This window comes from Sinohyriopsis cumingii, chromosome 10 (genome assembly GCF_028554795.1).
Source record: "Sinohyriopsis cumingii isolate HCF-2022 chromosome 10, ASM2855479v2, whole genome shotgun sequence".
In the NCBI taxonomy this organism is placed as follows: Eukaryota; Metazoa; Mollusca; class Bivalvia; order Unionida; family Unionidae; genus Sinohyriopsis; species Sinohyriopsis cumingii.
Window position 1 is genome coordinate 4,756,259 of NC_142970.1, and position 16,242 is coordinate 4,772,500.

The window sequence follows — 16,242 nt, forward strand, 5'->3', positions numbered from 1 at the left end:
TATATTACTGATATTATGTAGTTCATGCGTTGCTACTTTGATACTTTTCAGTTTATTATTTTTCGCATGGATAATATACCTTATTGTCTTATTATACCGCTATCTGTGACAATTCAGTGAATTTAAGATAACTGGAGTCACGATACAAGCTCCATAAATCAAACTGTGTCTTTCTACTCTTTAGATAGTCCTATCACCTAGTAGAACATGTCCGTTATTAATTGTGTAAGCGCAAACGTTTTAACTGAAGACCACATAGAGCGTATTTATTTCCTGAATCTATTCTTGTCATTGATAGGCTGCATAAACCTTGGAGATACAAAATAAATCATGCTAGAGATACAAGACTGTTTTGTAGCTCTAAACCAAAATTGAAAGGTGAAAGATTTAATTTAGGCTGTACTACTGGTGAACAACTTCTTGGCATAATCTTACAAACTATCCTCCAGCAACAAACTAATATGGCCTTAATTTCATTTCTGTCTTTTAATTAGGTCATCCTATAATTATAACGGGATCATAAATGTTAATTTATTTCCGAAATCACGAAATCCGCACCAACATGATCTAATTGAATTATATGATTAGTCTTGCAGATCTTTGAAACAACTAAAATAGGTCTAAAAACTGAACCATTGTTTGAGCTAATATTTAGAACGCAACAGTCTTGGACTGTTATGTTGATAAAACAAAAAAAGTAATTTTAATCATTACCATCGCAGTAAATAAAAAAGAGCTCTGTCTATTGTTACATACTGAGCCATGGATTTATACCGTGATGAAGAGATTTATTGAGACTATGGTTTCTATTTTTAAATGGAAGTTCGTGGAATTTTGTAAGATAACTATTCCCCAAACAATTATTGTCCCATGACAAACATACCGGGGGTCCCCGGGGGTCCGAGTTGTCTAAAGCGCTCCCCGTCACGGATCACTGCCATCTCACATCTGTCTGCGTGGGTTCGAGTCTCGGGCTCGGCCAATGTGGATATGTGAGAAAGCTTGCCAGTAGCTTCTCGAGGGTCGGTGGTTCTTTCCGGGGTTTTCCCGACTTCTTCCTCCACCATTAATACTGACCGCCATATATATTCTATCTTGTGCTGCAAAATGGCGTTAAACCCTATAACAACAACAACGACAACAAACGTACCAATGTGAGTAGTGAAGGGGGCCACTTTAGCGTCAATGGGAGTACGATGTTAAATTTGATCATTTACGCTATGGGTACTTAACGGGAATTTAACATGGGGATTATTGGGCCTGTATATGGGCAAAATATTGGGCCTGTATAGGGACAATATGAATTGAACAGGGGTGACATCACGGTACTGGACACTGGCAACAATGTTGCAAGTGGCTGACCTCAATCGGACGGAACATTGTGGCAACGGGCTAACGTGAATACGCACTACTCTAGGACAAATAGAGACATAGACATAGAGACGTGGTTCGAGATAGGGTTTGAGACATGGACACATGACACAAGCATAGATTTATGCAGATAAATCTATCACATCAAAAATCAACTAAAATTGTTTAGGCAAGAGAGAATATATATCTTTTCGAGGCATTGGAGTGGACCTGAAAAGGGCCTTTGGGTTCTTATTTCTCCAGTTTTTCCACCATCTCCTAATTTTCTCTATTATTCCTTTCTACTTCTTCGTTTTATTCTCTGGTATCCAGCTTTCAAGTTTTCCTGTATCTCAATCCAATTTTCATTCACATTCACAAAGTCCTCTTTATTCTTTCAAGTTTCTTTCTCCTTTCTCTCCTTAGCCTAGATATATCTTATATTCGTCACCTCCTCTTCATTCACCTTTCTGACCATTTGTTCTGCTTTATTTAATTGGTTTAAGGCCCACTTCACAAAAGACCAATCTGTTAAATTGTCTATTTCTTCTAAAACTTTTCTTACCTTTCTCACACCGTCAAGATAATCCTTTAATTTTCCCACCCCTTAACATACATAGGCTTAATACATCCTCTTAAATTCTCCACTTCATCCTCAATCACGTCTTTCACCAGATCTCTATGTCACGGAATAAGGCAAGAAAATAATTCGGTTTTGCATTAAACGATGACAATGTATATTTGACTTTGTCGACGCGTACAGCGTTAAGTAGATTAGCTTGTTTTATCACCTTTACATATAGTTGCTGAATGAGTACATCTCGTTTTAGGTCGCTCGTAGCGTGATGCCCATGTTTCTCGACATATACGGGTACTTTACCCTTGGGTCTTGAACGTCTTTTTTATATAGTATAAATAGTAAGATTTTACTACAAGCTGTACATCATCGCTTGGATCTTGTGACCAAGTGTCGGTTTGGCACCACAAAACTACAGCCATACGGGTAAGTGACAACTGTGAAAATAATTTTGATTCCATTGCAAATTTATGCTTTTCAGTGTGTTCGTGACATATTTATTTTATTATTATCATAAATTTGATAAAGCTTCGATAGATAAAATAACCACGTTTAACAACTGACAATTCACTGTTAGAATTTATTCCTTTTCACGTGTAGGGCTTGGAGTAGAAAGCCACACGTAAAGTGGGGGTTTAATGTATGTTTTGTTTGTTTGTATAAACCATTAGGGACATTGATATAAGATAATGGACTATAGGTATTAATTCAGTGGATATTTATTCATTTCATATTCATATATTTGAGTATCTTGAGAATTTTGTGTGATAGCGTATTTCGTATTATACGCTACCAGTTTCATCTATGTGTAGCTGTAACAGGTGGAGGGGGAGGTGTAGGTGAACCAGACTGGAATTGGTGGGAGGTGTTGTTACGACATATTAAAACTGGTGGAATGCGTTGTTCGCGCCAGACTGAAGTTGGTGGGAGGTGCTGTTGCGCCAGACTGAAACTGGTGGAGAGAGAGAGATTCTTTCTTTCTTTCTTTTGTTAATGTGTGTGCACGGTGTGTGCGAGACTCAGGTATTGCATGTATAGTTTCATTAATTATTTTTGTGCCATCATCGTATCGAACAATATTCAAGTCTCGTCATTCGCACACATTGTGTTTGTGTTATTCATTTGGTCCAAATCCCGCTCGTATCAGTTATGTTATTCTGGCTGCTTTTGGAATCTTCACTTGGCGCGAGGTCAAAGGTAACTAGATGCCTCCGTTCAGCTGAAATCCTTTCTACGACTTACTCTGCATCCACCATCCAATACCAACTGTCTTTTAAATCATTAAACGAATTCGTTTTTGAAAGTGCCGATTACTCAACGCTGTCCATAGCCCCTACCAAACAATCTAGTGATGACCTAAAATACTTTTTTAAGAGTTCGAGAGGGAATGGTTTTATGTACAAGACACATCATTGCCTAGAATCATGTTAGAAAAGGAGTTGGTGTTTATAGTCACACTACTCTACATTCACACAAAATAAACATTCATGAGTGTAGGGGCAATGAGTGTGTTAAAGGAAAGACACACACACACACACATTTTTGGCAACGTGATCAGTCTCTCATTCCTTGAGATCTGATTAGCCCTGAGAAGGGCTGTTTTTTGTAAACTTCAGATGAACCTGGTTAACTCAGTCCGGGCACCACACACGCAACGGGCGGCTCCAGTCATTCTCCTAATTGACATTTGTTCTTAAGAGAACAGAGGGTTGTTGAGTGGCCTCATCATCCCAAATCTCCCTCTGAGGGATAGTGGAGACTTCCCTCCGTCTTCATCTATTCCACAGGCGTGGATACGTGGATACTGTGGCCTCTTTACCTCATGCGGACACTGAGGCTCCCACTCTTGCCTCTGCCCTCCAATTCTTCGTCCGAGTTCTCTATCTGATGGACCACGGGTCTCTGTGTGGTGGTAGTGGCTGTGGTGCTAGTAGTTACTGTGGAGGGGTTATTACCATTGACTTGACTTCACAGACCTCTCTTAGTATTAGGTGAGGCAGGATAATTTCTTTCTTTTCCCCTTTTTTCTTTTCTCCTCATCTTCTTAAAGCATGGCACTTTCTTATATGGCCTCCATGGCCAGCCCATCCAGGATTCGCCTGGCACACTCCAGGTGCATCTAAAGCTCAATCGATTTGGCTATTCTGTTCATTCTTGTAAGTGTTGACTGGTCAACGCTGGGGTTGCCAGACTGACGAGCGTTCCGCTTTATATTTCTGAGACACGCACGTGAAGGAAAACATCCCTTGATACAAAACTAACAATAGTTGTTAGTTGGTTAGTTGGCTTATAGTGGTTTTCGTTCTTTTGAACATGTACCACTTGTTTATTCACGCACTGCTTGATTTTTAAGTACTCCTGGGGGAAGGAAAAGGAGCCTTATCCCCCAGGCTTTTATGTACTCACAGAGTACTTTTTAATTTAGCCACTCAGGTGTAGGACTAACTAGTCCTTAACAACCTGACTCAAAGGCTAATAAACATGAATGGGAATAATCACACGACACACTCATGTTTCTTAGTTGGATTGAAATGCCACAGGTGTCAACCCAAGCAGTATGTGACGCCCGCTACGATTGGTCGGCAGCGATGACGTCACATTAGGACACCTGGTCTTGTGGCAGGTGGAAATCGTTCCACATACTGCCACGTGTACGTTGTCCGAGCGTGGTAAAGGAGGAAAGGTGCTCGGAAAGCCAGCCAAGGATGTCATGTACTCCCCAGAACGCCAGCCCGTACTTATTCCAAATCATATCCAGTTTTATTAATGGACAAAATATACCAATAATGTGTTAGCCACCTCTGCAATTAATCAAATCATAAGAGATATAAATTTTGAATAAATTTTCCGAACAAGTTTGAATTTAGTGTACATAGTGTACATACTTATTGAAATTAAAAATCAATCGGGCAAGTCTAAACGACTTATAGAAATTGAGTAACGCATGGTAAAAGAGTAAGTATGAGAATTTAAACGGCGGTACCAAGACAGATCAATTCAGATGTAAGATTAGTTGATCTAGGAGGGATACCAAGCCAAAATGGATCTCAATTAGATATTTACAGGCAATTTTAGTAGCCCTAAGAAGGGCTTTTGTTTTTAGGCAAACGTTCCCCATCTGTCCTCTGCTTCCCTGCATAGATGGGCTGTTTGCTTTCTTTGTTAGTTTCCCCAGGAAAGGCATAACCATGAACTTTAGCGATTTATTTTGCCGCCTCGGTCAGCTGGCGTAAGGAGAATCTGAGTAAGCTTCATAATAGAGCGCCAATTAATGTATTGGATTGCATTGACGAAGTGGCCCGCTTTTTTGATATCATCAATTGCCTTTCCCAGTCCCATATTCCGGTAGACAGAGCCTTCCTTTTCTCCACTCTGTTTAGGTGGTGCAGGTTCCTCAGCTTCATCGCCGCTGAATGATGATACATCCAGGACCGCTGCCAGCGTGGAAGTTTCAAATTCTTCGGGGTCGTCTGCCAACATTGCCTGGATTTGGCTGAGTATGTTAGTAGAAATAGCTGGGAAAGCTTGATTTAAAATTTCAGCCAGTTGTTATTGAGTTACTAACGGATCTTGGTTCGTATTGGTATGGACAGTCTTATTCTCTATAACTAACAATACCCACTCCACCATCAATAATATGGAACGCGGGGACGTAACAGAAACACTCACGTTCACTTTTTTCCTACAGACACACAATATCATCACTCCTACATATAAAAAACTATATAAGACTATCTTACAAGCCAGAGCAACGAAGTGTTTATAGGCACACTTTTATTTTTTTTATCTACATACGAACAAAGACAGAAAAATGTTCTGGCATTTTGACTAATTTATCTTTTTTAGATTGGTTGGGGTAGCCCTGAAAAGCGGGTGGGGGTGAGGGTCGGGGTGGTATGGCAATCTCTTATTGTTTAATATTGCGTTTTCGTCTGGCTGCATGTTTTCCCACAAGGTACGGTCTGCTTATTCGGACGGTGGAGAACACTTTCACGTCCACACGGCAGTCCACAAAATATGTCTGACTCCTGCTATTGTTGTTGCTGCTGCTGTTGCTGTTCTCTCTGCTGTTTCTAAAGTATGTAATTCTCAGTCCATTCTTCTTGCTCATTCTGCAATTCGTCTTTAAACACCTCTTCTATCAGGTCTTGTGCCCCTTTTAACATTCTGACATTTTCAATTTCATCAGGCTTGGGTATCAGGTTTTTCTTGACACGATGTATATTCAAATGGGCTTTGATCATCTTCTTCATAGGTTGACGAGTCAACAATGGATGGTCAGACTAGAGGCCGCTAAGGTTAATATTGCTCATGCGCGGACAGGATAGAAAACATCCATACGATTTTGCTGGGTAGGAAGGCTATAGCTTATCTCAAGGTGAGGAATAGAAAGAAATCAAATAGTATGTATTGTGAAACCATTTTATTTAAAACAGACCGCCAACACTCTTTCTAATGATAACATATTTATTCAACTAACAAGTAATGAACACATAAGGTAAAAATTCATATACTATCGAATAACCAATTTTCGACAAAGTTGACAACGTTGTGAAGTCAAGTTAGACTTCAATTGATGGAGGTCATTTGGCCGTTGATGTACACTACGGTTCCTAGCTAAAGACAAGATATCCATAATGGACACAAAACCATCGATCTCCTTTTCTATCGTTTCTAGAAGAGGCACGATCAAAATAAGTCACTAAATGTTCTAAGGGATAAAGAAAATACACACAATAATGCCCACACACCATAGAATATGTGCCTTGTAATTTCACATTATTGAATCGTATCGTCTGCGCATTTCTTCTCATAAAGACGATGATTACGACTTCCAAAGGCTGCAATCCATACGAATCAAAACGCTGCACACAGGCATCGTGCAGGAAGTAGACGGCTATCCAGTGGGTTCCTGGGAGATGAATGTCGTCCATGTTGAGGATATCAGCTTGATGGTCTTTAGGTTTGCGATGAGCAAGTTCATTTTTAGAGCACACGACAGGATTCGAGAAAGTGGTGTACCAACTGTTTTTCAAAAGGTACTAACGTTTCTAGGCAGTCATTTTGTTTTGTTTGCTCTTGTTTTACAGGTGATAATAAGTCATCTAGTCAGATTTGACTCTTTGTTAAGTAAACGGTTCTTTGCTTTGTCTCGGTACTGTGTGGAAAGAGAGCTTTAATGCGATGGATCTCTAGAGCTGTGAATGGAGGGGAGTAATGATCACGCAAAGCTTTATACCACTGATGCAACACTGCTTCTTCCGAGATGAGACCCCATGTGTCATCCAGATACGCGTCCATATTGCTTCTTCTTCACTCATCAGCTGACATTGATCGAGCTGAATTTGACTGGGATGATCGTTTTGAGATCCATAGCAATCTTTCGTGGTTAACGCTTCTGTCCATCTGGACATTACCGTCCCCTCTAAGTCTTTGTATTTGGGTTCTGCTTCAACGATATCCTCCCATTCCATTTCCAAAGATTCTCTACCATTCAAAGAGGGATAAGAGTTTTCCATAGCTTCTATAGTCTAGAATGACTTCTGTCAAACTCTTGATTTATATCGTATTATCGAATACGGCATACGTTCACCTTCTCAGTTAGAGCTTTAGCAAACTGAAGTTCCATACGAAGTTGACCGGATTTTATAGGATGGAAATGTTCCTCGTCGCTGCCTTAGGAGTGAAATCAAAAGCCCACAAAGCATAACCTCCTGCATAATCGTCGTACGAGATGCCGTACCTGATGTTGGTCCCTAACTATCCCGTAGCTTCGTATAGAGAAAAATACGATTTCAAGGTATTCTTCTGGGCAAAGTTAGGTTCGATGGTTCTGGTATACAAGATCTTGCCATCTCGACTGACTTCGAAAGGATTGGCGGTAACGGCTCCGTTGAAAGCTACCTTGCTGACGATGTCAACGATTAAACGTTTGGGTAACTGTCCTTGGAACAGATGATTCGATCTTGGATCGGAGTTCAGCGGCAATGGTTATAGTGTTCACTTCCACTAGTCCTACTGGATACTTGGCGCTTGTTCTGCTCAAAGTGTGACAGATGTCGTTTCCTACTTTAGGTAAGAATTCCATGCGTTGCACGTATAGTCTGGCTTCTGCGATGATGGTTTTGTACGCGTTAGGATCGGCCATCGATACAAAAGCGGTACTGTTTTGATTCAGTCTGAAGCTGACATCCGCTCCGTTCATCAAATACTTCTCTTGCAACCACATATCCAAATGCAAGCGGTCCATCAGTTCTAAACTACATCCTTGCAGGATTTTCTTTCGACCATAGTTAAAGCCCACATTGTTAGGATTATAAAGTGCTGTTTGGACTGTGTCTTTAAACTTGTCCTCGCCTGCTATGTCAGGTTTTTATACAACGCAAGCATCCAGATCAGTGCTCTTGGCATCTGTTATGTACGTCAAGAGATTTTCTAGGTACGCTCTGTACGGGGAAGTATCCATGCTGCTGCTGACCAGTTTTTTATTCAAGAACAAATCCACTTAGCTGAGAAAGAAATGCATAAAAGTATCGACGGGAGCTACTCTAGCATCGGCTCCCGGAGTGGTCACTTTGACCTTGATGTACAAGTAACTACTATTCAGGTCAATATAATCTTCGGGACGTCCTTTGATTTCAAATTCGATGGGGGCTGAGGTCGTCAAATAGGAGATGGGATGAAATTCTACTCATTGGGATACTTCCATCGTCATAATAGTGGGTGGCATTGCAAACAGATCCAATTCCAACTTGGAACATTCGCAAGGCTCTCGGTGCATCATTTTTATCTCTCTGTTATTTAATAATCAAAAACGTCTAATTCTCGGACGGTTCTTCTTTTCTTGATCTTTCTAGATATGGGTGTTTGAATGCATCTGAACGGTGTCTTCGTCGTCTCGTTCTACCATGTCCTTGTTGTAGTGTCAGAGAATCAGGAATGCCTGACTGGGAAGCGTCCAGATCAGTTGCATGAGTTTCTCATCGGTCATAAATGTCTTTGCCTGTTTGAAGCAACACATTTCTGCCTGCTCTCAAGATGGCTTCTTTGTGAGTTTGTTTGTCGATAATGACATTGTGGTGAAATGTTTTGCCTTCCGTCAAAGCGGCATCTTTCAAGGCATGCAATCCTAGTATCACCATCGGTTTTAAAACGGGGGCCACCGTACGAAACACCGATTTCAGCTTATCACCTAAACCATGTCCTCGCTGTCGAGCGACTTATCGGTGTACAGGATATATGACTTACAAGTCGTTAGAGAATCGTTTTCGAAAATGGAGATTGAGCCTAACTTTCCCTTTGGAAAATAAAATATTTTGTCCCAGATCGTCTTTTATAACAATGTTGTCACTGTCGAAATAATAATTAAGGACGGGTAAATAGTGAGGATGTACAAATTCACAGTGAATCTGATAGGTGTTTCCATCTTCCTCGTCCTTGGTTGTGGCAGAATACACTTTGAAATGAGTGACTTACACTAAAGGTGTGGATGTGTGTCCCACCACGTTGTACTCCACTACATCAGATTACACGAAAATCAGATTTAGTCCTTGGTTCAGTTCTACAGGGAATCGAAAAAAAACTTCGCAAAAGTCAAGATGGTGACTATGGGTGATATGTTGCTACCTTTGACCATCTTGAGGTTTCCGCCCAAAATGTCAAACAATTCACGACAAAATGCAATGGCCATGGTCTTGGAATCGGAAAATTTCATCAGTGGGCGACGAGCCACTTTATGGTACTCGAGGGTGACAGTTCGTTTGGTTTTGTCCAAGGCTTTGACAAACAGCTCATTGAATTTGGCCGCAACCGTGTCCTCCAGATGTTGACCGCTAAAAAAATAGACTGTAGTCAGTCGTGCCATTGTAGCTTTAAGTATTGGTGCTTACAAAAGGTGCACAAATCTTCTGCGTTGTACCAATGTATTTTGCTTTTTACGTATGGGTATTTTCTTTTGGACCATTTGGAAAAGAATGTATCAATGCTTGGCTAAGCATTCTTCGTGATATTGAGACAAAGGTATCGTTCTTTTCAAGACATTCAGAAAACATTCTCACACTGTATCGATGACGGCTTTGAAGGTTGTTTAAATGAGTGGTTGTTTTATGGGTGAAGGGGCTTTGGACAAGACGGACAACTCCTTTCCTTTTCTTTCCTTTTGGGACAGAAGAGGTATGGCTTCTGGGTGGCGACATCTTTGTTTGTTCCGGGGCATACACAGAAAATATGCTGACGTTGATGACTTGGCACATGCCTTTTTATCTTATTTCTTTGGAATAGGTCGAAAGATTTATAACCAGTCTTTTGTACGAACTCTTTGACTATCGCTACGTCAAAAATGTGACGACTTTTTATATCGACAAACAATCCTCCCTTTTGATTGCTCCTCTTTTTCTTTTGTCGACTGTGTCTTTACTGGGGTAGACGTCGATGCATGGCTAAGCGTTTTTTCAGATGCGGGGTCAAACAACGAGACTGTTCTTTTCTTTTTTCTTTTCCTTTTTGGACAGGCGGACGACGATGATGGTGGTGTGTACTTGCTGTAATGGACATCTTTAGGCGTTCAGGAGCACAAAAACACGGGTACCGATCGTTTTCCGCAGGTCTTGTTTACCGTGGAATGCGTCGCTACTGATTGTCGGTCCATCATATCATTTTCAATGTAAGCATCACTCAACGCTGACGGGTTGGCAACGGACTAAATCGGGAGAGTCCTTTCTTTTGAAAAATCCAGTAAAACACTGTAACATGTTCGATTTCTCTTGGACTTTGATTTTAGAGAAGGGAACCTTTTCAGAAACTGCAGCAGCTGCTAAAGAGGTGGAAGGTGTCACCTCTGGAGGAGAAGTTCCTGGAGACAGGGGTGTCCATTATTTAATCAAATTAGGAAAGAGGTGTGTCAAACTGGGTTTGACAGGCTTCCACAGCAACGGAAACGTGGAAGAACCTGAGGCTACTGAAGACGCGGTCACAGTCGCTGCAGGTCGTGGTTTGGGGATGTGAGGTTGCGTCCTGGTCTACGTGCCTCTCTTGCGGGTAGAAGCTGATTTCTGGGGTATATTCTGGGGATATTTCCTTTTCTGGAGGTGTGACCTGGTCTTGACACCAATGCTGTTTTTCTTCTGGGTACATTTGCGTCAGGGAATGGTTTTATCTTGGGGAGGAATTTTGGAGCCTTGGGATTCCATTTTAAGAGGGAGCGAATGATGACACTCCCTAGATTATCGATACCTCAAGGTTTCAAAATAGTTTCGTTTTGGTTCGAGTCTCGATACGGGCATCTGACAGTTGCGTCAAGGCTACTTTGATTCTCTCAAAAAGCATTTGGTTTGTTATGAAATGTGAATGATGCCTTGCAGTAATTGACATGCTGTCTCAATAAACCATCGTACGCCTTCTCTGAGATTGGCTTTTAAGACACGAGAACGTATTTGTCGATTTTGTTTCGCGACTGATGCCATACAATGTACGAGTCAATTTCACCGGAAAATGAGACTGAAGGGACGTCATGTTGATTATGTGTGAGACATATCCAAAAGGGCCGAGGTGTTTATATATTTTTAAGTCGGTGTTGAGGTGTACACGACATGCCCTCCGTCTTGGCACCAGTGTTGAAATAAATGGGCATGAAATCGCTAATAATCGGCGGTAATGAGTTTTATATCCACGAGGAAATAGGCGTAAAAGGTTTGAGTGGCACCATCGTAGGCCTGAGTAAGCAAGTTAGTTCCTAACTGTTTGGCTAACACTTGTACTTGCGTTTTATCAATGGGGCTTTTAAACAAAACCACATAATGAGCATTGAGACTAATGGTGCTATATCATTTGCTTTGTTGAAAACCATTTTGAGTGTTGTAAATGACAATAGCATTGTAATGATGCCCTTTGTGCGCAAACCAGTTAAATTTCTTCTTTCTTTCTTAACATATCGTCGAAGATGACCGAATGAATTTGACTGGGGTCAGACACGATCCCGTCGTCTTCGCCAGGAATGCTTTCCACAAACACGATTGAATCGCATTGACTTTCTTACAGAAGGCTGTACGCCAATTGCCACTTTTTGTAACACGACACGATACGTTGAGGTGGACGATTGATCAAATGATGTTTATGTTCGATTAAACGTTTGACAAATTCCGCTTTGCCTGAACCGCTCGGTGCATCAATTAATATGATAAAGGGATGACGGAGAAACTAGCACGATCTAAGTGTTTGTCGATGACTTTGAAAGTTTTTAAGACGGAGGAGAGACGTCAGAGGTAGCCATAGTGCAAGGATGTCACTTTTGACGAGGGTGTAGTGTCCTAGGGACAGTTTGTACTGTTCTTAGAGTCTCTATACTTGGCACAATCACACACAGTTCCTCCTGAATTGGCCTTCCGCGGACGGCACCTCACAGTATAGATCGTAAAAATCCCACAAGGAATCGGCTAGTAAACGAATTCCCAGAAAGAAATTCACTGTTGCACACACCACTCGACCACCCGATCTCGTAAAAAGTGTTGTTAATCCACCAGAGGTTCATTTTGAGTTCACAAAACAGCCCTTCTCAGGGCTAAGCAGATTTCTAGAAAAGATAGACTAACCAAGTTGCCAATCATACAATTATGTGTGTTTGTGTCTTTGTATATGTGAGCGCTCAATAAATTCTGGACGGATTCGTTACAAGAGAACATTTTTGGTTTGTCTGTGGAGTTGAGAGAACGCATTTACCTAGAGTTTGTCAAAATACATGCTCAGCGCAAAGACCAATTGCTTCTGTTAAACCATTGGTACTTGAATGCTATATGAGGACTAATTCATTTGAAAACGTTCCAATTGTCAGACATTGTTCAACTGACCGAGGACCAGAAGACATTGGTTGCTACTCATCCTACTCCTTACAAGTTAGACATACTACACCGAATTCCAGATGAAGAGTTAGAGAGTTACCACACTCTTTTATATGAACGAGTCTTGGTTCAAGAGTAAATCAATGACAGCATTCAGACTCTTAATGTATGCACCTTCCATGCCTGGCACCGCACACCCAACGCCGGTTCCGGTCATTCTCCCAATTGATACTTTTGGTTAGGAGCGCAAATGGTTGATGAGTAGCCTCATCATCTCAGTTTTTACTTTGAGGGATAGTGAACACTTTTTCCCTCTGTCTTCTATTCTACACCCGGGCATGATGGGTTCTCTGCGGTTCCCACTCTTGCCGCTGTCTTTCGAACTCCACATCCCAGTTTTACATCTGGGGGACAGCGACTCTTGGTACTGGTGGTAATGGTTGTGGCTATGGCTGACGCGGTGCCGGTGGTGTCTTCAACATAGGCCTAAAGAAAGAGGCCTAATCATGAGGTGAGGCAGGATCTTTCTTTTCTTTCTTCTCCTCTTCTTTCATTTTTTTTGTTGCTTCTCCTCTTCTATCCTGACACTTTGCTGGATCGCCTCCATGGCCAGCTCGTCCAGTATGCGACTGGTATAGTTCAGGTGCATTTTGGAGTTCAAGACGTTTGGATAGTCTATTCATGTTAACGAGTCAATATCGAGTGATGCATGGAAGAATGGGTAGATAGCAAGATATGAGAGAGAGAGAGAGAGAGAGAGAGAGAGAGAGAGCAACTGATTCGGTGAAACATTAATTGCTTGATAGATAGATATAAATATATTGCTTTTTCAAATGGACAGATTAACGTTGCGATAGAGAAAATATTAATTTTATGCAATTAGATTAATTGCACTAATGTGAAATATACAATAAATGAATGCAAAGGTAAAATGAAAACCAGTTATTACGGAAAGAATATAAATATGTGTTTGATATAATTATTTTCATTTGATACAATAGTTGCTTACATTGTGATAATTAAATCACAAAATCAAACATCTCAGTTACAGTTATAGTATTTTTACATACATTTATAAAAAGAAACAAACATAATGAAGTTACATTAATTGTGATTAAGTTGAGGTATATGAAATGATATGACTACTACATCATAGAAGAGGAAGTTAACAATCCAGTAATTTGACAACAAATATTAATGATTACATTGTGGTATTATGGATTAAACTTTATAAATATATTGAAGATTCTGGTAATTAAGAATATATATATAATAGCCAATTATTTGTTATAGTATGACACGAAAATAAGAACACGTTAATGCCGTTATCTGATTCACCTTGTTATGCAGGAAAGTCTCAGGGTCTGTTCTTTTCTTTAAAATGTATGCTTAGTTTGCTTGTAGTGCGGAAAACGATCAAAAGGCCCTCATTCCTAATTTATAAAAGCATTATGACAGGTTTTAACGACTGGTGAAATATACATGAAAAAGAATATTACCGACGACAAGAACGACAACGACCGTAAATAAAACAACACATATTGTGCGATAGTTGGAATCGCTGCTAGTATTATTTACACTATTCATGGTTGGAATAGATAGTATCCGTCATTTGCGTGATTTGCGCTCATATCACTGTCTGTACGTCCTATGGATTCTCGCATGCATCCTGGCTGCCTTTTAAGTTTCTCTTTCCTTCTTTTTCTTGGTTTTTCCCATTCGCTGAAACGATCATATATATTCGTTGTTTGGTTCATGTTAATAATGCTATCTGAAGGTTTTGCAGATGAACTATTGTATCTTATTTGATTCGCATGTAATTTGTTCATACGTGTTCGCTTTTCTTGGGATGAGGTCGGATTGTATCTCTTTTTTGCCTGATCTGTGCTTATATGGCTATCTGAAAGTACTAGTGATTGATTTATGTCATTTGTCTGCTTTGCGGGTATTTTGCTAATCCTCTGAGTATTGTGATCTGGAAAGGTGATGCATTTGTGCTTTACGCTATGCAGGCTCTTCTTTTTGTCTGGACACCCTACAGATTCAATTACATATCCTTCTTTAATTTCAGGTACTGTATTCATCCTTTTCAGCGTTTCACATTTTGGTGAGGAACTGTGTCTGTCCTTTATATGATTCTTGTCACTGTGACTGTCCGAACTTTCTACATAATTAGTGATGTATCCATACTGCTTTTTTGATACTTTCTGCATCCTTTTCGGGGTTTCGTGTTCTGGAACTGGACTGTGTTTGACATTTGCGTGATTCATGTCTTTATGATTGTCAGAACATTTTATTAATTCATTGTCGTCTTCTGGTGTTTTCGTCATACTTGTCAATGTTTCATTTCCTGAAGAAAAACGGCATCTTTCCTTTGCATGATTCAAGTTTTCACCGCTGTGTGAACGTTCTACAACTTCATTTACGTATACCGGCTGCGTCTCGGATATTATCTGTTCCCTTTGCCATGTTTCAAGTTCTTGGGGCACAATGCATCTTTCATTTGCTTCTCTCGGGCTCATATGATTATCTGAATATCCCAAAGACGGATTGAAGTCTTCTGGTTTATTTTCATGTAGTTTATTCTTACATTCCAATGTTTGACATTCTGAAGAGGAAACATGTATGTCCTTTGCGTGATTTATATTCGCACTGCTGCCTGAACGATCTATAAATCCATTAGCGCAGACCGGATGTTCATCTGGTATTTCCTTCAAATTTGACCATGTTGCTGTTTGTATGGGCGGGCTGTATCTTGTTTTTGCTTTTTTGGTGCTCATATGATTGTCCGAACATCCAAAAGATTCATTTACATCTTCTGGAGTCCTTACAGCCAATTTATTAATCCTTTCCAAAATGTTGCTTTCTGAGAAGGATCTGTGTCTATCCTTTGCGTGATTCCTGTCATTATGACTGCGTGAACGTTCTGCAGATTCGGTCTCATATCCAAAGGGTTTTTCTGGCATTTCCTTTATCTTTTTCTGCGTTTCATGTTCTGGTGAAGGAATGTATATGTCATAGGCATGATTAACGCCATTATGATTATCAGAGTATTCTAATAATTCATTTTCTTATCCCAGTTTATTCCTGGGTATTTCCTTCATCCTTTTCAATGTTTCATGTTCTGAAGATAGACAGTATCCTTCTTTTCCGTGAGTCATGTTCTCGTTATTGCCGGAAGGTTTTACAGATCCATGTGAGTAGATCGGCTGCTCTTCGGGTATTTTCTTCATCCTTTGCCATGCCTCATGTTCCATGGATGTACTCCATCCTACTTTAGCTTTGTTAATGCTCGTACGGTTGTCTGAAGATCCGAAAGATTCATTTTCGTCTTGATTTTTCTTGTCAGGTAGTTTATTTAACCTTTTCAGCGTTTTACTTTCTGAAAAATAATTGTGTTTGTCCTTTACATAATTCCTTTTTGTACAATGTATGCTTAAATGCCAACTTAAATGTTCTAAAAAATCTTTCAGATAGTTTGGA

The 16,242-nt window shown here is 40.3% G+C and overlaps 1 protein-coding gene across 2 annotated transcripts in view; it reads right to left on the bottom strand.

Moving 5' to 3' along the window:
* LOC149789515 (uncharacterized) overlaps nt 1–16,242 on the bottom strand; it is a 171,403-nt gene that overhangs the window by 132,230 nt on the left and 22,931 nt on the right. Inside the window, exon 2 of one of the 2 annotated variants that reach the window (XM_089971562.1) lies at nt 13,603–16,242. This exon is cut by the window's right edge and continues 446 nt beyond it. The exons of the other annotated variant lie outside the window; for it this stretch is intronic. Coding sequence (XP_089827688.1) covers nt 14,343–15,725 — 1,383 coding nt within the window. The 5' untranslated portion in view covers nt 15,726–16,242 and the 3' untranslated portion in view covers nt 13,603–14,342. Of the gene's footprint in view, nt 1–13,602 lie in introns of those variants that run through there. 2 annotated transcript variants of the gene reach the window in all.